Source organism: Corvus brachyrhynchos, unplaced genomic scaffold (assembly GCF_000691975.1).
Source record: "Corvus brachyrhynchos isolate BGI_N302 unplaced genomic scaffold, ASM69197v1 scaffold106, whole genome shotgun sequence".
Taxonomy (NCBI): Eukaryota; Metazoa; Chordata; class Aves; order Passeriformes; family Corvidae; genus Corvus; species Corvus brachyrhynchos.
The window spans coordinates 5,591,047-5,616,572 of record NW_008238834.1 but is presented as its reverse complement, the minus strand read 5'-3'; the positions used below and the strand labels follow the sequence as shown (position 1 = coordinate 5,616,572).

The window sequence follows — 25,526 nt, the reverse complement described above, 5'->3', positions numbered from 1 at the left end:
GAATGGAATAACTTATTTATGTGCTGCCTGGGGCATTTTTAGGCCAGAATATTCCCTCCTTAGAATGCAGCAATTCCACTGCTACCCTTATTCTGAGACAATGTAACAAAAGCTGCATGGGGGGATAGCCTTCTGATGATACATAAAATACTACAGAATATCTACACATTTTGGTTCCAGTGATGCAAAAAGTGCAAAAGTAGTCAAAATGCAATAAATCACCTTGAAAAAAAGGAAAAAAATCAGATTGTATACATATATTTTCTGGGGGGAAAGAAAAAAAACTCCAAGCACTGCAAAACTGATTGAAAAGGCTGCTACAAAGATTTTCCACAGTGTCTGTTTGACTCCTAGGGTCACTGTGATGTGATGCTGTGGTTAATACAAATTTTAGGGCTGGCCATCATTCTTCTGTCTTGTGTCACAATTTTCTAGTGGTTTTTCTTAAAGTGGTGTAGTATGCAGGTCTGAAGGAGGCTGTGCTATCCTGAAATTAGATTACTAACATTTTGGCTAAGGACCGTGTCTGATATTTTGCCACGTTGTTTCTATGTGGAATTATGCAGCATACTCAGTCTCGTAGCTCTGTAATATCTTCAACTAAGTCACAAGGATCATGTTCCCACGCTGGGGAAATCACATGTACATCAGGGAAATCCCTACGCTCCTGGGGACATCCAGTTGATTCTTCTAGGAGTCAGGGGACTCCCTGCATGCAGGGGACATGCTATTTTGTGATATATAATATCTCTCTGTGCAACTCTGTACACACTATCAATAAAGCTGCCTATGCTCTCAGAGCCTCCCTGGAAAAAGTGTGATGTTGCTCAGCCTCCAGTGCAGCCCCGCTGTCCCACCATGGGGAAGGAGGGACAGTCCTTCCGAGTGTAGGTGACTGGTTGCTCAGTGTAACAGAGTGAGAGGTGATTTTTCTGCTGAGGCCCATTACGGTCTGAGTCATTGTGGGAAAAAACCAAGTACCACAAGTGGCAACAGATGAAGTAAGGGAAAGGCCAACATCAACAGCTATGATTGTTGACTTTATTCAGAAACTCTCTGCAGTGAGCTGGCATGTTTCTTGTGTGGTCTTCTGAGCTCACAAAATTATGTCCTGCATGCAGAGCGTTCAACTCCAGCGCAATACTGACATTTTCTAAAACTTATCAATTATGAAGCCACAGATCCATGATACTCAATGTAGCATCGTCTCTTCCCTCTTTGTCATCAGTTTCTCTGCTCTGTCAACTGGGAGCTATCTGAGCTGTTACAGAGAACAATTTGTGGGTGTGCATGTGTTTTAGTAAACACCAAAATCATGATGAGTGCAGAGATACCCTTACTCTCCACAAGACACCAAGTTACCACCACAAAAAACCCCAACCAACCAAAGACACAAAAAAGGCACAGGGATTTCACGTAAGTTAGGTAATTTACTTGGTGTCTTATCATTCAACATGGAAGCTTACTTCTGCATCTCAGCTTCCTCTTCCTTGGTGGAATCTGATATGGACAACTGAATAATTCTCAGATAATTCAATATCTGTATGGGTTGTAACAATTTCAGATTAGTTTGGGACCTCAGGACATCACAACATTCAGGAAATTCTTCCAAATAATTCACATCCATTTCATACATGTCACTAAAGAGGTGGTATTGCAAGCACTACATTAAACCTCCAGTTTTCAGTGATGGAAGTTGTGAGGGCTGATGGAAGTAGAAAATTGACTTCCATGACTTCACAAAATAATTCCAGATAATGACAAAACTGCTCATTGTATGTCTGGTTGGATGACATGGCAAACTTTTCCTGAACAATTCATGTAGTATCTCCTACAGTGTGATTGCACTCAATACTGACTGGAGACAGCCAGTACTGCTGCAGGACTAAGGTTTGCTTTCCTCCCTCCATCTGCAAAGCAATTTTAAATCCATGTGTTATGAAAGGCAGATAATCTGTGGGGGAAAAAGTAGGAAAGCAGACCAGTAATGAAAATGATTGTTAGTTTTAATGCCAGTAAGCAGTTTTTATTTCTGTATGAAAAAATGATGGATGATGCAATATTTGTGGACTGAGCTACTCATACTCATCTGGGTGCACATGTTCATGATGGGTGCAAGTAAAAATGTGGCTTGGATACCCATATTAACTTTGGTGCCTCCCTGGGAATCAATCACAGGCAGTAGGCAGGCACAGTGAGAAGTCTCTACAAAGCACACGCTGCAAAGGACAGATCACGTGTCTGAACAGACTCCAGTGTGCTGGGGATATAAAGCAGGAAATTGCTGTGTTAAAGAAAACAATTGAGGAAATACATGGAGAAGAAACTTACTGGCAAAGCCGAGTCTTCCTTTTTGAACCTCTGGTTTTTTGGCCACTCTTGGGTTTTTGGAAGGACTGTAATGGATTCTGAGAAAGAGACCTCATAGGAGAGCTCTTCTGTTATGGATGGGCTGCCTTTATCTATTCCACAGTCTAGACAGCTCTTAGCTGAAAATAAGGGAAATTGTATATGAATGATGAATAGATGCTTGCATTTAGTACAGAGACATTAAAAAATTGAACCAAGATGACAAAATTCTTGAGAAAGTAATAAAGGAAGTGCTTCAAAGAAGAATTTCAGTGCAAACCACAGCATGTTCCTGTTTTGTCTCGAGGAAATAACCCCTTAGAAATAAAATCCCTATTTTCTTTTTAGATTATTTAACTTGTTGCTTTCTGTGAGAAAGATAGTCAAGCTGGAACTTCCTGTTTATCAGGAATTACCAAGTTTTTGTACTCCATCCTTGTCTACCCAGGCCAGCAAACTGTGGTGGCACTTGTCAAATGAACAATTAAAAACAAAAGGTCTTGACAGAAAAATGCTGTTGACACAGTTTCTCAGGTTACTGGTGACTTATTTACAATCACAAGACATTGTGCATATATTTTATGTGGTCACATACACATATTTCTCATTGTTGATAGTTTAGGTGTGTAGGACCAAAACAGGACAAAATGTACAATATTCCAGTTTGAAAAATGCTAAATCTACTGGCATTTCTAGTAGATACTGTGAAATGACTTATTGCTCTTCTGTAAAATTTAGTCACCTCCTTAAATTACTGGATGTCAGAGGAAAATTTTTCAAATCAGTACAATCAAGTCCAGAAATACGCTATTGTCATGGAGGCCAAAGTGTGATAACATACATGAGTTCCAGGGTTGCCAGCTTTCCTGATGGATGTCTAGTATCTCAGGTCAATTTTTAGTTTTTCTGTAAGGTTCAGGTCCTAAACCCAGTTGGGATGGAATAATAAATTTAATTGAAAGTGAAGTAAAATTTCAGCCCTCAAGACTGCAGAGAGAATTTACTAGCATGACACAAGAGTACTCAAAAGCCATGGCAATCAGAAAGTGAATTAAAAAACATTACATGTCTTATAAACCTGTGCATGCCCCATGTTCTCTGAATCATTGCAATTACAGTTACAGGGACTTTTTTGCAACACCATTTATTTTACAAGTCTGATATGAAGAAAGTTACGTGTGTTATTAAGTGGCTTCTGGTTTCTGTACTGTGGCTTTAGTTTTTGTGTAATGTCCAAGCCATTTAAGATGTTTTCCATCTTTCTTTCCACCCTTGGACCTGGGACCACAGACTGCTCATAGTACCCCTGGGCATTTGGTTCCGCATTTGTTTCAGCAGAACTGCTTGCAGAACAAAAGTATCAGCAGAGCAGCTCTTGCCAACAAGGAAAATGTCTGTGGCACTGTATCCAAAGATAAATAGCCAAGGGAAGTATTTAGAAATTTGGATATTAATATTCCTTTAGTTAAGCCCTGAACAATGGTGATGGGAAGAGCTTTCAAACTAAAAGATGGACATTCTCATGGGTGGTTGCTGACAATTATCCAGACACTGAGTACAGAAGAGCTATTACTTTCATTAGCACTGCCAATCACTGTCAGGGCAAAGCATTTAAGGGATAAGACCATTCATAGATCAGAACAATAGGGCAGAACCAGGAGAACTACAAATTTCTAATACTACAGTTTCTGCAGTACTGGAGAAGAAGTGTGGAGGAAACATGCCTCTTTTTTTTTTGGCTTGCACCAAGAAAATATACTGATGACGTATTTTGGACAAATTCTGCACCATATTGTTTACAGATTATTTTTACATTCCCAGCCTTGCAATGATCAGCATTTTTTAGATGCTGATCCCTCAAGGGCAACAGTCTGTGTCTGTACAACACTGGTCTTTAGTGGGAAACTTTGGTTCCTGCATGACAATAAGCTGACAATGATCTTGTCAAGGAAATACATGCAGCACTGCCCCAACATGAAAGGGGACTAACCTCTGAACCACAAAAGGGTCTTTCTGTCTGTCATTTTACTAGGAGGAAAGTGAACACTGGTTACATGTTGTCATACTCACAGCTAACTGATTTCCAAACTGGCTTCTGCCCAGGAAGCTGGATACCATTAGAAGATACTGGTGACACTGGAACTGTCTCAAATGTGGGCTGATAGGCAAGGAAAAACGATCAGACTGCAGTGAAGGTAAACGCCTACGGACAGAAACTGCTACAGTTCAAGCAACGGTGTATCATTCCCAGCTTACACTCTTTTGACAAGATTAAGCAACCTGTTGTGATTCTTCAGGGTGTATTTTTCATAGCCAAGCCTGAAAATCAGTCTTCCCCAAGACTGCACAGATTTGGACCATGTGGAAGTCAGTACTATTGCAGCTTGCTGTACCTAATGAGTCCTGTCCTATAAAATGACTGAAATTAGCTAAGTAAATTGCTGTACAGAATTAGACTAACCGAAAGGTCCTCCTCAAATTGTAAATCATTCTGGCTTTAATCATTTTGGCCACAAATCTTTTTGAAGACTCTCTGGCACATGTTGAGTACTACTATTCTCAGGGACCTGTCAGAAATCAGTCTGTCTGCTACTTCTTGTGATTTGGGCTCCAGAAAGTTATTAATAGATGGATGTCCTCCCATAGGTTATACACTAATACTTGTATCAGTGAACCGCAAAAAAAAACTTGGGGGAACAAAGAAACATTTTCTATAGTCAAATTCATTTCGTTTCACTCCAGAAATCATTCTGCACTGCAGAGAAGTGTCTTGGCAGCCCAGGGGGTGACTTTGAAGCACTGTCACTTCTTCTTAGCAGTGGAGTTTTGGCCTTGTCCTCAGCAGTTTTGTGGCCCATATGGACAAATCTGAGTGTTTGTGTTCCATGGGCAGTAGCAGCTCAACTATTTGTTCTTGAGTAAAAAAAGAGCAAACAAAAACAAGGTCAGGAATTTAAAAAATGCTCTGAAGTTTACTCAGTGAAAATAACCACAATGTTTCAAACCTGTCTTATATTTTTTCTGCTGTTATTTGCATCCTTGTGGGAGTCCCTGAAGCCTGCAGCCTTTCTCAAACCTGCTGTCTCACCCGCCCTGAGCCTGATGGAGCAGACCCAGTTTTCCAGCTGAACCCGCAGCTCTGGGCCCCCATGAGTCCTCAGTATGTCTTTAAATCACTCTTCAAATTGCTAAGTCAGCTGTTTATCAACAAGTAGCAATGCCTCGGGGCAGAAATTCTGTTTTCCTCAGTTGTGGTCAATATGTGGAGCATTCAGGCTGCTAAAAAATGGCAGATATTTAAAAGACAGACAGTTCTTCCAATTGGAAGCCCGAAATAATGTTGCAGTTGTTTTATTCAATTTATGCCCTGAGCTATTCGGGTAACAAAGTGAAAGGAATGAGGGACTTGTCTTTACAAACAAGCTGTGGGCCTGCTGGTAGATAAAACTAGTACTGAGAGATAAAAGAAACAATGGGAAGGATTCCATTGATTGATGAATGGAAAGAAAGAGATCTGTCTTTACAAATAAATTATAGGTCTGCTGATAAATGAAATTGGATATTGAAAGATGAAAAAAACAATGGGAAGAACCATAAATTCCATAAGAATTAAAATAAAGGGGACGGGAGGGATTATACATTAGAAGGGAGTCTTAGGCATTTTGGGGAGTCTGTACCTCCCAAGTACCTCAGCCAATGGGGAAAGAGAGAGGGAAATGCGGTAAGGAAATTAGGATAAATAGGAGGCTGCGCTCTCCAAAAATTTGAGAGACACCAGGGGAAATGCCCCATGGCCTCTCCCCTTATTTGAATAAAGTAACAGGACTCCTCTGTCTCCTTTTTGGACATAAACCTCTGTTGTTTGTGGATTAATTTTCCTGACAAAAGTCAAATGTAACATGAATATAATCTCTCCTGAGAGAGTCCATTCAGTGGCTTGTGAACTTGATAGCAAGCAGGATTTGAGTCACATGGACTTCCTATGCCAGAAGACTGTAAGGACCATTGATTTTTTAGAAATGAGAACTGGATGCTTTTATGATAAAATCCCACAATATTTTCACAAAAAGCTTCAGGACATAAAAAAGTACTATAAAGTTCAGGTGGGAGTATAGAAGTGGAGATATGGCTAAACTTGCCTCAGCAATTTGGGAAAATCAACCATAAAAGTAGTTATGCTTCTCCTCAAGATCCAGATGGAGAAATTAATGGTAAACATTAGCAACTGGCTCATCTACTTTCAGTGCTCAAAATGTCTGACCCTGTGAACAGTATTCAGAACAGATTTACAGTCAGTCAAGTTTATTAATTAAAAAATGCTTCCAGCCTTGTTACAGGAGTGAAATGAGTCGTGAAGCACCTGCAGTAACCTGGTTCTGATAAGCAGGGCAGAGCTGGCAGACACGGATGTGGAAGATGGAGTGGACTGCACACCTCTGCCTGGCACCCAGCAGGGCTGGCAGCAGGCTGCTCTAGCCTGGAGCAATTGAATAATGTGAACTGTGCACAATAACTGGGGTACCTAAAAATGTCATATCCTCAGTCCCATTTCCCAGCCTTCACAGCGAGAGTGTATAAAGAAACCAAATCTGTGTCTCCTCTGTGAAAATGTCTTCCTTTCCCCCACCTTGACTTTTTAAAATCTTAGGATAAGATGTAAAAATGAAGGGAAGACTGGGAATAAAACCTTTTTAATGCATGAATTTAAAGATCCACATTATTTCTGTAGTATAAAAGAAAATTAAAGAACTTTTGAAGATCTTCTCTCAATGAATGTGAAAGACCAAGAGTCAAATTGTGTCCTTAAATAAACTGGGACAGCTTTAGTCATTTTCCTGGGGCTCCAGCAAAGGTGAGGCTTCCCCTATCCTGATTTCTGACTGAAAGTGATTGTATGAAAAATGAGCCCACTGTTTGCTGCCCAAATATACGCAGGAATTTCCAATGGGAAGAGGAAATCAGAAGAGCAGGGAGAGGATGGAGATGAGGTAGACAGTTCTTTAGTAGCTACCCTCATTGTAGAAGATGTAAAACCATATCATTGGAGCACCAAAGAGACCAAATGTTATTTTCAGCCCTGCAGCTAAGGGAAATAAAGGCAAAGGAGGATAACCTTATAGCTCTGGCCAGGATCCAATTTTCCCATGCTTTGAATATATTCGTATTTCCAAGTACTGCCATCATAAACACCTTTTACATGCAAAGAGCTCTGGGTTAGTTAGTGATTCTTCTTTAACTAGGACATGATTTTGTCACACATTGCTGAAGTAAAATGCTTGTAAAAACTCTTCAGGAGTTTTAGTTAATTGCAACATACAGGGTAGGGCTGTTAATGAGCACAGTGCTTCATTTCCTCTCTTCAATAACAGAATCAATGTATGAGTGTCCCCCATTTGTATTCTGCTGTTGATTTTTCTAGGCTCTGAGCACTAGCAGAGCCGATAGCTTCTGATGGAAGCGGCAGGGTACCAGCAGGAAGGAAAATCAGGCCACTGTGATTAATAAACCATCCAATTTAAAACTTGGTAGTGTGGCTGTCAGTGGAGTCTGCTGGCTGTAGACCTGTCTGAAGCAGAGCAAAAGCATCTCAGCGTGGACAGGCTGCTCTATGTGCCAAGGTATGGCTCTTGGAAGGGTGATCTCCCACAGGGGTAGCTTTTTGCCCCTAGGAATCATGGCACATGAGGGCATGGACCTCAAGGCAGGATGGCTGGAAAAGCACCCCTTCGTCTGTGGTGACTCATGTAGAGCCTGGCCACTAGGCAGTAGTAGCAAAACATCTGGCAGGCAGAGTTTTTTCAGAACAGAGAGAAAAAAACTGGGGCAAATCTATCTTTTTCTTCCCCCACTCCAGATGACAACTAATTTATGCCTCTTTAGTGGTCCCCTAAATCTCATTTCAGGTGACCCTAGTGAGGTAATCACCTTTTCTCTCATTATTAGCCAAGGAAGAGAGTAATCCACCCTGTGACCCATCCCTCTAGCTCTTGTGATCCTTAGGTTGGTGGGAAGAGGGTGTAAATCCATCCTCCTAATGGGGAGGATTATAGAGTTATGTGAAACAATTAGAGCTGGTTTGCTATTTACAGCACGTTTACTTCTTCCCTTCCCAGCTAAAAGGCAGGATGGGAAAGCAAAACTCCATGTCATTTCAAGCAGTCTCCTTACCAGCCTCTTTTCCACAGCTGTGCTGAAAAGATTTGCCCCCTCCCATCCCCTGTCACTCTTTTCTTTTGGCTGGCTTGTTTTTAATGTGCTTCTCCTCCCTGTTCATCACAAAGATTCACCAGCAGCTGTAGGGCCACGCCCAAAGAGGCAGCAACGCCCCAGGGACTGCTGACACCCCCTTAAAAAGGCTACTTGGGAAACCCTTGGGTCAGGGACACAAGCCCTTCTGAAGTGTGTTTATCCCTGAAGGGATGATAATTAGGACAAAGTTTCTGAATCCTGTAACAAGAAGGAGAGATAGGAGCACTGGTGAATAGGAAAATTAAGAGTCTTGGGGCCTTGCAGGCTTTTAGAAATACAATGTTTCACAGCCTGCTGGAGGGAGGTGATGGGGTGGGCTGCAGTAGTGTTTGTGCATCTGTGTTTGACGTCTAAGTAAGCACTTACAGAACTGCATATTTTTGTGGGAAGAAGAATTAGAAGACAATTACTCATTTGATCTTATCTTTCAGACTTTCACAATGCAGAACTAGTGAGTGAACTGAATTTTGGAGGAGGTAAAACACTGATTTGAAGGGCAATGACTCTGAAGATCCAAGTTCCTTTTCCAATTGAGAAACTTCAGCAATTGAGAAGGGGAAAAATAAGCAGGTCAAAAATAGATCAATAATATGACCATCTGAGAGGAAATATACAACATTTATTCTGCTGATTGAAACTTATTAGGAAACATAAGCTTTTGTAAAAAAAATTAAACATCTTAAGGTTTGCAGATACTTGAATCAGGATAAGTGGGCTAAGCTAATTAGAAGTACCACCAGCTTTTTAATGTTCATGAAAACCTGCCTGATGTTTTCTCATGAAAGAAAGACTGCCCACAGGAAACTACCGGACACTTCTGGATGTATTGGTGGGATATGTGCAAGAGGTTCAAGAGAATTCAGATACTTAGTTTGGAGATAAATAATTTAATTATCTGGACATTGTATCTTTGTAATCTTAACATAACTATGCAGCTACAATTTTGTTTCCCAATTTTTCTTTTAATTAATCCAATATATCAAACCTTGAGGAGAAGGTAGAAAACACAGGAAGGGACAAAGTGATATCTAATGAAAAATAGTTTCTTGGAGTTCTGCAATGGCAAAAATTTTAATATTAATTTCACAGGTGAGCTTGTGAACTTATTGGTGACTCCACTGAAGATATCATGAGTGATAAACATAAAATCATGCGTGTTGCTTTGAGCAGTGGACTAAGCTCACACAGTTGACTGCATTCACTAGAATCAAAACATGTGGTGACAGGAACTTGTGCATTCAGAGCTATCCTCAGGGAAAAGTGGAGGAAACCTCCAGAGGTACTGCTGATTTCTGAAGCCATGAAGCAAATGAACAGTTAATAGGTTTTCATTTGCCACGTTAGTGAAATGTAACTGCCAGTGTACAAGTTACAATCATGCTGGCAGGTGTTTAATTGCTTATGCATATCTGAATCCCAGTTGCTTCATGAGACCAGTTTTACTTCACTGCTGAGACTGCTGAGTAAATAGCAAGTGTCCCCAGAAGCCATCAAAAATTTGAATAGGTGCCAAGGGTAACTCACCAATTTCCAAAAAATAAAGGCGTAAATGTTAGTCTTGATAGGAGGTGGCATGAGGAAGGCTGGTAACAGATACAACGTTATGTTACAGGTTAGTTACAAAACTGTGTAACATCTATCGTATTTGGTTTCTTCCTTTCCTCTCAAATGTAGTGTGTACAGTCTGGTCCTAGGGTCAGAAACTGCAAATGGCCGTCTGTGCACTGTCAGTAGGAAAGGGTTCCTGTCTGGCACAAACCTTGGCGAGCTACTTGCAAATTGCATAAAAATTAAGATCAAAGACATTCACGAGGATACTTACAGAAGAGTCACTGGTGCCAAAGATGTCTCGCACATCCCGGACTGTGTGCTTGTTCTTCTTCCTCAGGGTCTGAGTGTAGGTGTTGTACCTCTTCTGTACAGCAGCAGCTTGAGTTCTGGTCAGAGTGGACAGCAGGGCTTGGCCATCCTCCTCTTCAGCTCCTGAGATCAGTGTGGATAAACCTACATCTTGCAGCCATTCTGCCTCCAGTTCTCCTTCTGTTGAGAAAGACAGCACGTTAATAAGCCTGACAGTGGAGGGTGAGGGGGCTGAAGGAAAGGAGTTGGCATGACAGACTGCTACCCCAGCCTTTACCTTGAGAATACTCTAATTCCCACCTTTCTTAGGCCAAAAGTGCAAGTTAAATTAGTTTTGTAAACATACTGTCAACTTTCAGTTTGTCAGCGTCTGCACAGCAGAGGCGTATGAGGAGAACAGAAGAGGCATTTCATCAGCATATGCATGTGAGGAAGGCAGCAGGGTAACCAGCCTGACAAAGCAAGGCCCCTGGAAATTAACCCCTAATTCAAGAGCATAAATCCCCTCAGTTACCATTTGCACCACGCTCACCATTTGTAGCATGCTGTACTGGAGAAGGCCATTTGGCTGATGGAAAGTAAATTGGTATTCCAATTCAAATGAACAGAAATACTGAAGGCATGTATACAACAGAACGATGTATTTGCACACTAATGATGCAATTTGAGATTCCAGAGGGTTGGCTGGTAGTCAGACAGCTAGTGAAGAAGCCACACTGAGAGAAGGGTGGTATCCACCTAGTCCAATTGCTTGTTTTCAACAAGATGATTAAGAACCAGAGCTGCTCACTAAAGAACAAAGCTCAGGAAGGGGTAGATGTCCAAGAGGTCATGTAGGGAAGGAAGATGCAGAAATAGCCATCATTGCATGCTAGGTATCATCCTAACTTCTAATGATTACAGACTCACTAGCACTGTACACCCCAGTGTTTCTTGGTATCTCAGTTAGTGACTAATATCTTCTTTAGACCTGTTCAATACCTGCTTCCCAACTGGCTCAATACTGTAATTGGTTCCATAGTGAGGTTATGCATTGTGGGAAGAATTGTTTTCGATCCTGGCTCTACTAGACATGGCAGAAGCTTCTGGAATCTTTTCACAGAGCCACACCTGCCGTCCCCTCACTACCAAAACCTGTCCATGTGAAGACAATACAGGTTTTCAGCTTGCTACCTGTTACATTAAATGAATATGCCCTATCATTATTTGACTGGGAGAAGGTCCCCACCTACCTTTTCTGCATCACTCAGTAATTTTGAATTTTGCTGTCATTGTTTTTGATTTGTGGTCTTTTTCAAGTAAGCAGTCATAGTCTTTTAAAATTTCTCTTCACATAGAAGATTTTGAGGTCCTTCATTTCAGTTTTGTGTGCAATCCCAGCTCAGCAGTAAGCTGCTTGACACAAGAGAGTAATTTCGTTCCAGCCCTGACTGAAGAAGAGGTACTACAAATAAACATGTCAAACAGGAAATGGATTCATTTGCAGCATGTTCTATAAAACAACTTCTCAATGCACTTATTGTTCTTGTCCCAGTGCCAGTCTTAATGGCAGGTTGGTATTTCCACTATCCCTTTATTGCCTCTTCTTGACATCAGAATGCAGGCTGATTGATGGACACCAGTTTGCTGCACTTTGGCAGTTAGATACACAAAAGAGAAAATTACAGGACTGGGCTGTAGGGACAAGCAAAAGCATCTTATGCATGTGCCATCACTGACTTCATTGTTAACTGCCCTGCCTCTTTACAAAGCACTACAAAAATAGCTGCTTCTAAACCCCCTGCTCTGTGTTAGCCAGGGGTGTGACCAGCCCTGTATCCCATTAAATAGCTTGTCTCTGCTCTTATCCTTTCTGTATCCACAGACAGGATGACAGACTGTTCCTTTTCCTTCTCTGTAAGCTTTGAACCAGTGGTTCTCCTGCTATTTTCACTCGTTTCTAAGAAGGTCTCTTCTCTTGTGTGCCACTCTTGGAGCCACATCTGTCCATGTTTCAGCTTTTAAATTATATTAATTTTGGCTTTTGTCCTGACATATTCTTTCCAAGAATTGAGTCTGTAATCAAACTTGCTATGAAAAACAGCAGAGCAGACATGAAATTCTGCCTGCTTACTAATCACCCTGTGACTTGTTTTCTCTGGCTTTTGCCCTTTTCCTGTTCCAACCGCTCACAACAATAGACTAACATAGCAACAGCAATCAGAGGAGTAAAACTACTAAAGACAAGAAATTTATGCATTAAAAACCCCTCAAAATTTTATGACACATTGGTATTAAATTATGGTTAACCCCCACCCCCCCCCTTGTTATTTTACAAAGCATTATTTTTATAGTGTTAGCTACTTATACAGCTGGGTCTTGATTCTGTATTTGATTCTGCTCCACCAGAAGACAAACAGATAATTGAGAGGGTAATTGAGAGTTTGCTAGGAAAGAGGCTTGTCTTGCTTTGAATTTCAGATATAACCTGAAATAGCTCACACATATAACCTTACAGCCTTCAAGCCTTGTAACAAAAATTGTAAAGCAATTCTGCACAGCATGGGCATCTTAAATACCCCATGATTTTCTCCTCCCCAACATTTTCATCCCTTGTGTCACTTGTTATGATCTTGTGTTCTTTTTTGACTGTATTTGCTAACATCAACAGAGTAAGTGTGTTGTTGTCTGTCCCTTGCACATGATGTCTGGCAAATCACACTGAAGTTTTGACAGTTGTGCCTGCCTGGCTTCTATCACACTTTGGCCTCCTTCTTAAGGATCTTCACCTCTTCCTCTCAAAGACATCTCAAAAGGGTGATGAATATTTGCTTTTATTTTGCCCTGAGGGTTTCCACATTGATTTTTAGTGTTTTCATCGTCAGCACGGAGTATTATCCTATTAGGGCCTTAATAGAACTCAATATTATTTCCAAGATTTATAATCCCAGACTGAATATATTCCTGATGGTAATAACTAGGACAAACACTGCCTGATTGTGTGTGGGTGTATGCAATACATATATATATGCTTAAGACAACAATATGAAGGTAAATGAAGTGTGGAGATATATTGCATTTTGACTTGCAGTCTCATTTTTAATTCAGGACAGAGGGGAAAAAATCAATGCGATGAGTTGTAATCAGACAAAGGGTAACATGGGACTGCAGCAGAGTTTGGGCTGTTGAGAGGATTTAGTTCAGCAGTGATGAAGCTGATGGAAAAGTTTCTGGAAAATGAGATGTTGAGTTGCCTTGTCCTACTGAGTTACCCAGCTTGGCAGCTCACAGATTTGTGTCATTCCCCTGACTGTGCAGACAAGTCAGGGACACCTGTTAGTTCATCCTGACAATTGCATGGAGGAGGCACTGAGAGGTTCACAATCTCCTCCTGGAGTCTCCAAGCTAAAGAGTATGATCAGACAGGAATTTTCCCAATTAGGAACAGAGGAGTGCAGTTTGGATTTAAGCTGGCCGACCATAATCTTCATGGCAGACCAAGATTTCTGGTGAGCTGATCTTCCCCCTTTGCTTCCAGGAGAGCCCAGCTGGAAATGAGTGAATGGGAGGTGTTTCCCATGGAAACAGTACATGGCTGGAGCTAGATACCTCTGTGTGGGTTACTCACCATGACTGGTTGCATATTTGATTGCTTAATAAAGTAGTACATTTCCCCCCTCTACACCATTCTTCCTGGTAGCAGAATTAATGACATCCCATTGCAGGTCAAGGTAAAAATATGCATCATCACTCATGTTAATAATTGTGTGGAAGGAACACACCATCGTTTCAAAATCTATCCCTAGATCAGCAGTTACCAGACTAGTGGCAAGGAGCCACAGAAGGGTTGCAGCAGTTATCAGAGGGTGACAACCTCAGAAGAAATTTGGTTTCATTGTATACACCTGGTGTTTTGTGTTACACAATATAATGCATTTGTGAGTGGGGTCCTAACTGGAAAAAAAATGGGACCTGCTGTTCTAGATGTTATCAGATCATGATAACACAAAGCTGCATTGCAACAAGCTAGCACACACTATTGCACGCTTTTCCAAATACAGTACCTGACAAGAGAGGGGAAAACATGAAGGTGACAGAATGAGGTAGTAATACCTTCAGGATACATTGTATAAGTGATGAAAGGATTTGGTCAAGTGGGGAGTCTGAACTAGGTAGGCCTCCATGCATTCAGACTTATCTCTAAACCCTCCTTGAATGGTATCTTAATTGGGCAATCTCAGAGACACAGGCAGATATCAAATTCCTGGTAGCACTAAATGACATCTAACCAAAAACTGCTTCAGGACTTTAATAATTTCTGAATCATATCCTACAAAAAGCCAGAAAATTTAAAATTCCAGCATACTAAATGAACATTTTGCTACTTTAAATATTTTAATTTGGTCTATTTAATGCTGGAAATTTAGTTTTCATTGAGTGCCTTTCTTCTCTGAATTACACCGTATCTGTCCTCCCGAAGCATAAATAAAGTCAATGCAAAGAATCTTACTTCAGAAGTTAATTACTGGCTCCAGTGTATAAACCAGACTGAATTATTATTTCTTGCCAGTCATTGACTGTGATGTTCAGAAGTGGAGCTACAATGATCATAGACTCAGCCTAGCACTTTTGCTTGGACTGTGACAACGAGGAAGGAGATCAGGGCATGACTCTTTAGAGAGGAGGCAAAGCCAAGATATGAGGAAGAAGTGTTTGTGTGCTCACCATCAGCAGGTTTAAACTCCAAGAGCATTGCTTCTTCAGATCCATCTTCTCTGCTCTCCTTGATGCTCTCTACTTCACACCAGAAGTCCTCCATGGAAGTGCTGTCCATGGAAGCCTGTGAATTGGAGCGACTGAATGCAGGAGGTGCTGACTCGTTGGAAAGCATCCGGTTAATTCTTCTACAACGAGAGAGAGACTTTCTGAAAAGAGAGAGTGATACAAATAAAATTATCTTTCTAACTATTAATCTACTATTATCTTATTCTAAAATTATCTGTGCTAACTTGTGCCATGCAAATGGAGCAGGCAACCAGGGTTTGACCTGTGACTGTACCAGGAAGTAGGGAACAAGGTTTTAGAGGCCAAATACATAGTTCTGGTAATTGTCACGGTCTCTGTTGCTCATAACAATTATAGATGGATATGTATTTTGCATCTAATTTATCTCTTTAATGTCCTTCAGTATTTCCCACTCTAGAGGGAACTCAGGAAATGCAATTTTTATTTCTAATACTGATATCCATCTAATGAGACACTGAAAAACTATTTTCATTTCTTTGTGCCTCAGTTTCTCTTTCTATCCCTTCCTGTTTTCCTTACTGGCTGAAATGCTTCAGTGAAAACTTCTCTGGGGAAAGACAATGAGACTTGAGAACACTGAAATATTTTACAAACTCATCTTCACTCCAAAAAAGAATTAAAAACCTGAAATATTTTAATTTGGAAGAATAATTACCTTTTATTTTAAAACACTTAAAAAAGATTTGGGTTTTTTTTCTTAAATTAAGTTAAAATAAAATAATTTTAAACAAAATTTGACTTTGAATTAAAATAGTATATTCTAGGTCAGACAGAAGGTTGTGATCACAGGTTCAAAAAATTATGATTCACTATAAATCTAGTTTCAAGTTAAGATTCAATACAGTGATTGAATTAAAACAACATTTGTTCATTACTCTTTTGTTCTTGTCTTTTCCCTACTGTAAGTACTTGCAGCTGAAGACAGTTATACAAATTCATTCAAAATCTCATATGACACCCACCATGAAAATCGTCTGACTCTGCTCTTTTGCATTATTATGGCTGCAATACTGTAAACAGCTTTTGTACGAGTAATTACAGTAGATATAGTAATCAGTAGTAATAACCACAACAATATTTGTACAAAGGAGTTAGGAGGTAATACAATTTTGGCACAGAGCTAGACCACAGGAATTAATGGAAAATTCTGACATAAGGTCTTCTGAACCTTCACTTATCTGAATTAATTCAAACGCAGTTCACCTTTCTCTTCCTTTTCTGTATGGCATTATCCTGCCAACACGCCTTTGTTTCAAACCACAGGCATCACTTTTACTCCACTAAAAAAAACGTATTTCCTTTTCAGTGTTTCCCTCCTTATCAAAGTTTTCTTAATGGATGTATAAACAATGTATTATTTAATAAAGCTGATTGAGCATGCTTCTCCCTCATTGCACTGCTGCCTCTGCTTTGTCCTTCCTCATCAGTGAAGGGCTGGCTGCTTCCCTGGGGCTTGTAGAGCCTCCTCACTTTATCTAGGTGGTTCCTTCTGGGCTAGGTCTGAGCCCCAGGCTGGGGAGCTGTGGTGGAAATGACAGAGCACAACAAGTCCAGCTTTGGACATAATCAAGCTTTATAAAGGGAAAAGCTCAGGCCTTTTCCTCTTTTTGAACGCTAATAGGTGTAATATGGATAATTCATCTGCCGAACCAGCCCCTGTGCTCTTGGAAGCAAAGCTGGGAAGCAAAGCTTTCTGATGGGTGACAACATTGCAGCAGGAGAGAACATGCTATGGGGCGGTGGAGACACGTTCTCTGGGAAGAGAAGTGCTGTCTTCAGAGTTTCTCTCCTTTTCTCCCCTCATAAACAGATTGTTTGCTTTAAAACACAGTGCTGAAACTGTTATTGTTTTAATTAGAAAAAGCCACAGTCACCAAATGAGAGAGGAATTTGTGACACAAGTGTGGTTAAAGCTATTTGAGTGCTTCGGTCGTAGCTCTCCCTCTGGGGAGTTGTGAGTTTGAGTTGGCTTTTGTTCCCAAAGCCTCACGTGACTGGGGTACCAGATAAATTATAATCATTGGAATTATGCATCTGGACATGTCAGCCTCTGGGGGCTTTTTATGGATTTCCCTTTCTTTTATGGATTCACCTATGTATCTTCCCCACATTAGCAAGTAAGAAAAAACCAAATATCACTTAAATATGATGAGTTGATACTGTACCATGCATCCCCGAGCAGAGGTTTTAACCAGCAGAAGCAGAACCCCTGAGAAGCAGCCAGAAAACCCCATCTCTTCAGCTGGGAGCTAGGTGGGATGGGGAAACAGTGCCCACCAACCAATTGCTTGTTGCTGTAAAAACCTGAGCTCTTTCATTTAAAAGGTGATCATGAACACAAATAAGGAAAAAGGCAAAACTTCCTGGTACTCTAATGGTGTTTGGGGCCCCTGTTCACTGGACATTGTGCAAGCAGAGGAGATGCCAAGGCCTGCTGTTTGTCCTCCTGCCACAGCTTGTCCCTCACCAGCCTCCTCTTCAGCTCAGGGCCTGAGACCCCCACACTGCTGCTCACTGAGAAACTCATGTCCCTGCTTAACATAAACCTTTGTGAAAAGTAAGTCCCTACATGTGCTATATAGCACAGCCCAGAGCTCCCGAGCCAGCAATTGCAGGAAGGAATGCTCTCACCAGTCTGGAATCAAACACGAGCTGGGACGAGAAGAGGGCATCCCTCATAGCATCACTGGCTCCCATCATTTAGTCATGGTCAAGGAATTTAAACATTTCTTGCCCTCCCAGTGTGAATCTTGACCATGACCTCTGTGCTCTTCAGGCGCCACACCACACTGATCCTTGGGCTTCAGCTCCATCAGCACTTCAGCTGGCTCGGACCAAGGCTTTTTATTTCACCATATTAGGAAAAAAGAGGCTTGGTGGGTTGCTGCTTTTCTCCCCACAGTGAGTGTGCTTATTTTGTAATATTACCATACCAAAAAGCTAAATGCAAAATAGAACACGTAGCACGGCAACAACTGCTGTGGCAACCAGCTTTGCCAAATATGTCTAAGGTTCCTGGGTAATTAATGTGCATTTACAACAATATTAAAAGTATGGAGCTTATTTGGAAAATCAGCTAACAAAGTCTCCTGAGAACTTCATATTTGAGGCTTGTTATCTCAACCTGGATTAAACCAAGCTGTGTAAAATTACTATAACAAGAAAGGTTAGGCGGAGGTGCTTTATCCTTGTTGGTAAACATCTGCTTCCAGGTCTGGGACAAACCTTCTCCAATTATTCTGAGCCTGCCTATTAAAAGCTCATGTGTTTGAAAGACTTCCAGCTGCCGTTTTGACCCATATACCTGTGGCTTTTGTCCTGGAGGAAGTGGTCTTGTCTTTATGTGATAATGGCAGTTGTCTCCCATTTCCTCCAGCCAAACCTGCTCAAAACAGTTTCAGGAAAAAAAAAAATCCTACTGAGGAAGCAAAACATATTTTTCACTGCTTTTAATTAATTCTTGAAGGGCACTGTAAGAGCACTGACTTAGCAATCTGCCTGCCTGTCTCAGAAATAGCTCAAGAAGCCCAGGTTGCCTGTTACCTGGGAACTCTTGCAAAAGAAAACCTCTGTTCCTGACACATTTTTTCACCCTCAAGCTGTCCTTTTTTTTTGGTCTTTTTTTCTCAGTGTCTGAAGAAAAGTTTAGAATAAGAAAAAGTTTTCGCTAAGCTGATTTTGTTGTTCCTACAGAAAAGTTGTAAACCAATCCTGTTAGGTAAGCAGCGATCACAAAGTTCATGCTCAGTTTCTTTTGTTCCCTCACATACATGGGCAGTGGTGAGCTAATCTGAAATGGTGATTAAATTAAACACAGGAGGGATCTCAAATCCTGGCTTCCTTGATGGAAAAAGTTGGGAGAGGAGTATGGACCTAAAAGCACTGAGCAAAAATTATAGCAACTCCATGGGATGAGCTGAAATGTTTTCCAGGGTGGAATAAAATAAAAAAAGCCACATAAAATATTGAAAAAGGGAAGAAAAAGAAGGGAAAAGTATATAAGAACTAATGTTATCAAAGAACTCCTCTATTACTGGATATTCACAGGAGAAAGAGTTAAAAAGTGCCAGGAAGGAGAAATATGATGATATCATTTAGAAAGCTTTCTGTGGAAAGATTATTGCAGGGAAGGAGGGTATTTCCATGGGGCACTAGAAAGCTGATTCAGCTGTGTGTGACTGTGGTTTTGGCCTGGTGTATGTTTATAATGCTGATGAAATGCAACAGCTAAACAGGCCTCCTGACCCTATATTTTATCTTCCACATGTGCTGCAGTAGTGTGTTGTTCAGGATCTGATACCACCTATTGATTTCAGGATAGCCAGGACCAATCCAATAAGCTATTCTTATCCCATCCTCAAAGTAAAGGTTTGTAAGACCACACAAAGAGCTGGCTCAGTGACACTTAATGATTGCTCACAGGCTCAGTAATGATAAAGCCAGGCTTGTATTTTGAGTTTAATTAAGTAATGGATGGTAAAGAATCCATAAAACAAATGGGAGCAATAAAGCCATCTTGCAGTTAAAAAAAGCACTTAATTGTTGTTTACACAAAGGGACAGGACATCTTATTCTTGTGGGTTGTTATCCTTTATTTCATTCGGTGGGTCCTGAACCTGCTTCACCACAATTAGTCACGTTTATAGGAATGGGGAAGGTGAAGGAAGCAAATTGTCCTGGTCATTGTAGGACGAAGATCCACCTTTTCACATTGCAATCATTCTATCAGTATAACCACTTGCTCGGCTCCTCCCAAATGTAAAAAGGGGGATGGTAGCTTGCATTGAAAGGGTAACAACATTTATCCTTTCCTTATTAAGAGCTAATCTAAATTGTTAGCAATCAGTCATGTACCGTTATTTCTCTTTCTTCTAAATAAAATGTATACAAATTCCAGGCAAAGGAAGAGTCCAGCAATGGGAAATAGTATTTTTGTGCACAGTTCACTCTTTACCCAAATCTCTCATCTTCTGGTTCCTTCCTGGTGACCTTGCTCCTGCACTGTTTGTGGTCTGCTTATTTCCTTCTCCCCATGCTTCATGGCTTCTGATCACAGAGAAGGGTGTATATATCAAACAATATCCCCCCAACTCCATCTACACACTTCTGGTTCTGATTATCTTGCAGATGTTAGGCAAGTTGTAGACAGTGGATGCGAAATCTTCCTTTTCCTCTCTGTAGCATCTAGCATAACAAATACTTAAACTGTCATGCTCACTGGTGCTGTCACCCTGCCCCCCTTTGTAACAGAGTATTTGAGTGAGAGGCAGAGGAGGGTTTTATTTCATTATTAACTTTCTCGTCCTGTGGCTCAGCAGAAGTGAAAAAACATGTGAATCTCATTGCTCTTTGTTAACAAAAATGGGTTTGAAAATAAGCTGTTACCTTGCCATATCAGTTAGATTTCAAAACACAGGAATTCTCTATTTTGCCTGTCTTTGTATTCTACAAAAGATTCTTCAAAATATATTTCTGTCAACTTTAATTTTACTCCAGATTCTGCACCTGGGGTGGGTCAACCCTTGACATATGCACAGATTGATGAACAAGATGCTGGAGAGCAGCATTGCAAAAAAGGGACCTGGGTGTCCTGTTGATGGCAAGCTGAGTATGAGCCAGCAGTGTCGTGGCAGCCAGGAGCGCCAACGCTGTCCTGGGGGCATCAGGCACAGCATCACCAGCCAGGCAAGGGAGGGGATTGTCCTGCTCTGCTCTGCACTGGGGCAGCCTCACCTTGAGCGCTGGGGGCACTTTTGGGCACCGCAATATAAGAAAGACATTGAGCTATTAGAGAGCATATGGAGGAGGTCCTCAAAGACGGTGAAGGGTCTAGAGGGAAAGCTGTGTGAGAAGCAACTGAGATCACTTGGATTTTTTGGCCTGGAGGAGACTGAAGGGAGACCTCACAGCAGTCAACAGCTTCCTCATGAGGGGAAGAGGAGGGGCAGGCACTGATCTCTTCCCTCTGGTGAACAGCAGTGGCGCATGAGGGAATGGCATGAAGCTGCGTCAGGCAAGGTTTGGGTTGGATATCAGGTAAAGGTTTTTTCACCCGGAGGGTGGTTGGGCACTGGAACAGGCTCCCCACAGAAGCGGTCACAGCACCAAGCCTGTCTGAGTTCAAGAAGAGTTTGGACAATGCCCTCAGGCACATGGTGTGACTCTTGGGGCTGTCATGTGCAGGGCCAGGAGCTGGACTTTAATGATCGTTGTGGTCCCTTCCAACTCAGGATGTTCTATGCTTCTATGATTTTTTGGACCAAAAAGGGTTGTCTAAAGAATCTTAAGATTTAAAGACTTAAAAGAGAAAATATTTGTAAGATTTACAGGAATTAAAAGTTTCATTTATTTAATTATACTTTGTCTGCAATTCATCAAGGTACTAACAGACGTTAGAAGATTGAGTTGCAGAGTTTGCAGGTCAGTGTTACCTGCCAACATTTAAAAATGAGTTTCACCTTGGGTTCTTCAACTGTCTTATGCAACTTCTTTGTAAGTGGCAGGGAAGTCCCCCGCTGTAACAAAGGTCACATTGTGGCCACTCTTCAGCCGAGCATGGAGATTGCAGAAGAATCTCTCTCTGTTTGTGGGTTTCAGTGTGAGGGCTCTCACAATCAAACCCTTTGAGCTAGGGCAGTTCAGGGAATATACGCTCTAGGTATTGCCTGCTGGCAACAGTGACCTTTGGGGACATAACCCAGACCTCTCCTCCACACTGGCAATCACATCACTTCAGCATTGGCCCAATGCAACAGAGACAGTGCACTGCATGGCTGCAATGTGTCTGTCAAAATCTGAAAGGGACTCTATTTCATCTTCTTTCTCCTTACAAAGCTATAGCTACAGGGCAGAAGGGGTTCCCAAATGATTAACACTAACAAGAGTATGTTCTGTTAACCATTTTTTTTTCAAGTGAATTGTAAAGAACTCTTTTCATATATATTAAGAGGAAGCAGCATAAGCCAGTTTTCAATGTTGAAGACTAAAGAACGCAAACAGATTGTGGCAGAATATGTTACATGTAATTATCAGTGGGTATGGACAAGATAAGAAACATCTGGACATGCCTACAGGAGGCAAAAGCTGGTCATGAGCAGCTGGTTCAAATATCTTAAACATTTCCAACACATATTTATTGTTAGAAGTGACAAATTCTTTTGTTGTGTTGATGCTCGCTTAAGACCAATTTCTTTTATATGAAAAACAAACCCATGTATCCAGGGCAGGACATAGTTTTCCAGGAGGAAACATAGGCACATAGGCCATGTACTGTGAGCTTACAAAATCCTGTGCTTCCAGAAAAAGGTTAGCTCTATTGTGCCTTTACAGTACAAATGACTTGTGTCTGAGCATGGAACACACTGGATGTCACACTTCATCAGTTAGAGCTGACGAAAGGCTCCACAAGCATCAGGCTTACTGTGCATGCACTGTACAACTTAGCCACTCCTGTTGAGTAGATGCCTCCATAAATTCCATCTGGCACTCACCCAGAGAGATCCTAGTTAGCTGAGCACCCCAAAATCCAAGGCAAACCCTTCAGATTCCACCTGGACTGAATCGGAAAAGACGTTGTGTGGCAGTCCTGGGTTTACTGCTATAACATTACCAGTCCTTGGCATGAATCACTCAGTGAAGGCACACAAATAGCATGAGGCAGAAATGTTTTGTTCTGCAGTTTAGGGCAAGAAGCAACCCGGTGTCTTATCCAAAGTAGCAAGCAAAGATGGTTTAGAGTAACATGAAAGAAAAGGATAGCAGGAAGCACAAATACTTTCGATTCTGTCTAAACACTGGTACTGCACAAAGTGCATGCACTCAGTCGCTTCTCAGAGTGTAGCAGTGAGGAAGATCTCACAAAGGGCAGTGGAAAAGCTGTCATTCTCTTTTGCTTCCCACTGCTCTGGCAGTGTCACTTCTAGGGTAACTAACAGCCCTGTAAACACTCCCTGGGTGCAGCATGGTCTCATGTCAGCTGGAGTACCTCAGGCCACTGTGCATCCATGTGCACGCAACTACAAATACCAAGGAGCTAGAAGGAGGAGGAGATTAATGTGCAGACTAATCCAGAATGTTTTTTTCACAATAAAATTGATAAGCCTCTGCCAGTAACTCACATTAAGCCAGATTTATTATTTGTAACACAACAGGATACAGTTAAAACTCCAGGAAATGCACAGGTTCAAGAGCTCCAATGGGGCTTAAATCATTGACCAAGCAAAGAAGAAAACCAAGTAAAATGCATGGGGGATATAAACTTGACAATGTTAGAGGAGTTCTGGCTCTAGAACCACAAATTAGAGTTTTTAGAGAAAAATAAATATTAAAATACTCAGCAGACACAATGAAGCACTGAAACATAAGGGGGCAAGCTTTCTACAGCTTTCAATACATCTTCTAACATTGCCTGCATTTATGATGAAAACAAGAAAGAATACACGTTTTTATTTTTGTATCACTCTAAAGGAGCTTTCCTTTCGACCAGCATGATTATTATCATTAAGAAACTCACAGTATTTGTAGGACTTTCTGAAACACTTCAAAAGACAAAGTCAGTCATTTTGGTTGAATTAAGGTAATAGCCTAAAGAACTGGACCATACTGTCTATTGGAAGGCATCTAATGAAACTACATACATTGCAAGTGTAAGCACTTTAAGGTCCTGATATAAGCAATGGAGGGAGGCAAATACATCTAGAGAGTGAACATGTAAACTAAACAGGAGCTTGAAGCCATGCAATATGTCTTTGAAGTTTTCTTTGTGCTTAGTCTTAAGTGAAGTCCAGCTGTTACTTTCTTCCTTCCTACAATTAATGAATGCTTTTAAGTAAATGTCACCACTCCACCCGTTACACTTTTTTCAAAGGCTTCAGGACCTAAGCAAACAAGCATTACTTGACTTATTGGTTTTTCCTTTAGATGTTTTTAATGTATATTGAAGGCTATGGCTGAGCTACAAAATATGAATAAGTAAACTCGAATGTATTCATTTACATTTTCGTCATGAATGGTATTCATGACAAAATGTTTTGAACATTGTGCTTAATAGTATTCACAGTACTGGACTGAAGTAATGTAAAACAACACACTGAACTTTTAAAGCTAAGCAAAACACGACCTTTAAAGTTATTTTATTGAAAAAATTGCATATTCACTGAAGATACTCTTCAGTCTTTTGACAAGAGTGATGAACAACTTCACATTGTCATGAAAATCCTGGATCAGATTCTCAGACTGCAATAAACTGTTACAACCCCACTGGCTTAATTTATCCCTTATGTTTAAATTCAGAACATCATTCTTTGTGGTACTGCTAAGGGTGACGTTATTACAAATCACAAAACTTCATGAGCAAATGTACACCATTTAAATTTTTCTTGGCAGTTCTGGGTTGGCTGTCTGGCAATTCCAGACTCTCAGCTTGTATTTTTCTGTGCTGTTTTGTACTTTGTGCTACATTGAATCAGTCAGAAGGAACAAAAAATTTGCTGGAAAATTCTGTAGCCAAATAAAAATCAAGATGTGAACTTAATTCTATTTTTTGCCACTCAAGTACATTGGTAAAGATTGTATGAGTTACTTTGGAAAGTGTCCCACACTTGCTGAATAGTATGTTCTTTTGTTAGTGAGACTGCTTAGAAAGCAGTGTAGATAAAGAATGGGCAATGAATAAAGAAATGGAGAATATCTCAAAGCACTGGGTTTCTATTTTTACCTGAAGAAAAATGGTTATACATCAGCTGGAAACTGATAGAAAGTACACCAACATGGAAACTCTTGTCAATGTCCTGAACAGTCTGGGACTTTATTGTTGATGACTTCAGGCAATTTGAGGCCTCATCTCTAATTCTGTCTCCCTTTCCATCCCTCTGTCTGCAGATGTCCCTGAGCCCTGCTTCTTTCCCTTCCTTTTCCATTTTCCAGAAATCAAGTGCCTCTGAGCTGGGTGAGAGATTTGTGTGGAGGTGTAGCAAGCAGAGAAGTTGAGAAGGGCTCTTTGTGCAGGGAGGGGGTGACACCAATGCAGCACAGGGGGACCAAACACACAAGGCATGGGATGGGCATTGCAGCTGGTGGATGTATTCCCACATGATCCTCCAACAGCATTTGACTGCTGTATTTCCTTATCAGCAGAAGTCACACACCAGCCCCTCTTTCCACTCAGTTCCAAATATTTGTAAAAAGTACAGTCAAAGCAATGAGGACATTTTACATTCTACAAAAAGTAATGACTAAAAAATCCCAAACAGCCAGGCAATATTAACAGAAGTAAATCCTCTTGA

The 25,526-nt window shown here is 41.0% G+C and overlaps 1 protein-coding gene across 7 annotated transcripts in view; it reads right to left on the bottom strand.

Moving 5' to 3' along the window:
- The window catches only part of ARHGAP28 (Rho GTPase activating protein 28), a 77,559-nt gene that overhangs the window by 20,382 nt on the left and 31,651 nt on the right, over positions 1–25,526 (bottom strand). For 3 of the 7 annotated variants that reach the window (XM_017738257.1, XM_017738255.1, XM_017738258.1), the window contains exons 2-5: positions 15,163–15,362; positions 10,421–10,638; positions 4,420–4,507; positions 2,332–2,489 (exon numbers count right to left, since the gene is read on the bottom strand). In XM_017738257.1, the coding sequence (XP_017593746.1) occupies positions 2,332–2,489; positions 4,420–4,507; positions 10,421–10,638; positions 15,163–15,362 (664 nt within the window). Of the gene's footprint in view, positions 1–2,331; positions 2,490–4,419; positions 4,508–10,420; positions 10,639–15,162; positions 15,363–18,547; positions 20,708–25,526 lie in introns of those variants that run through there. The other 4 variants (XM_017738256.1, XM_017738261.1, XM_017738259.1 and 1 more) reach the window with 3 other exon arrangements.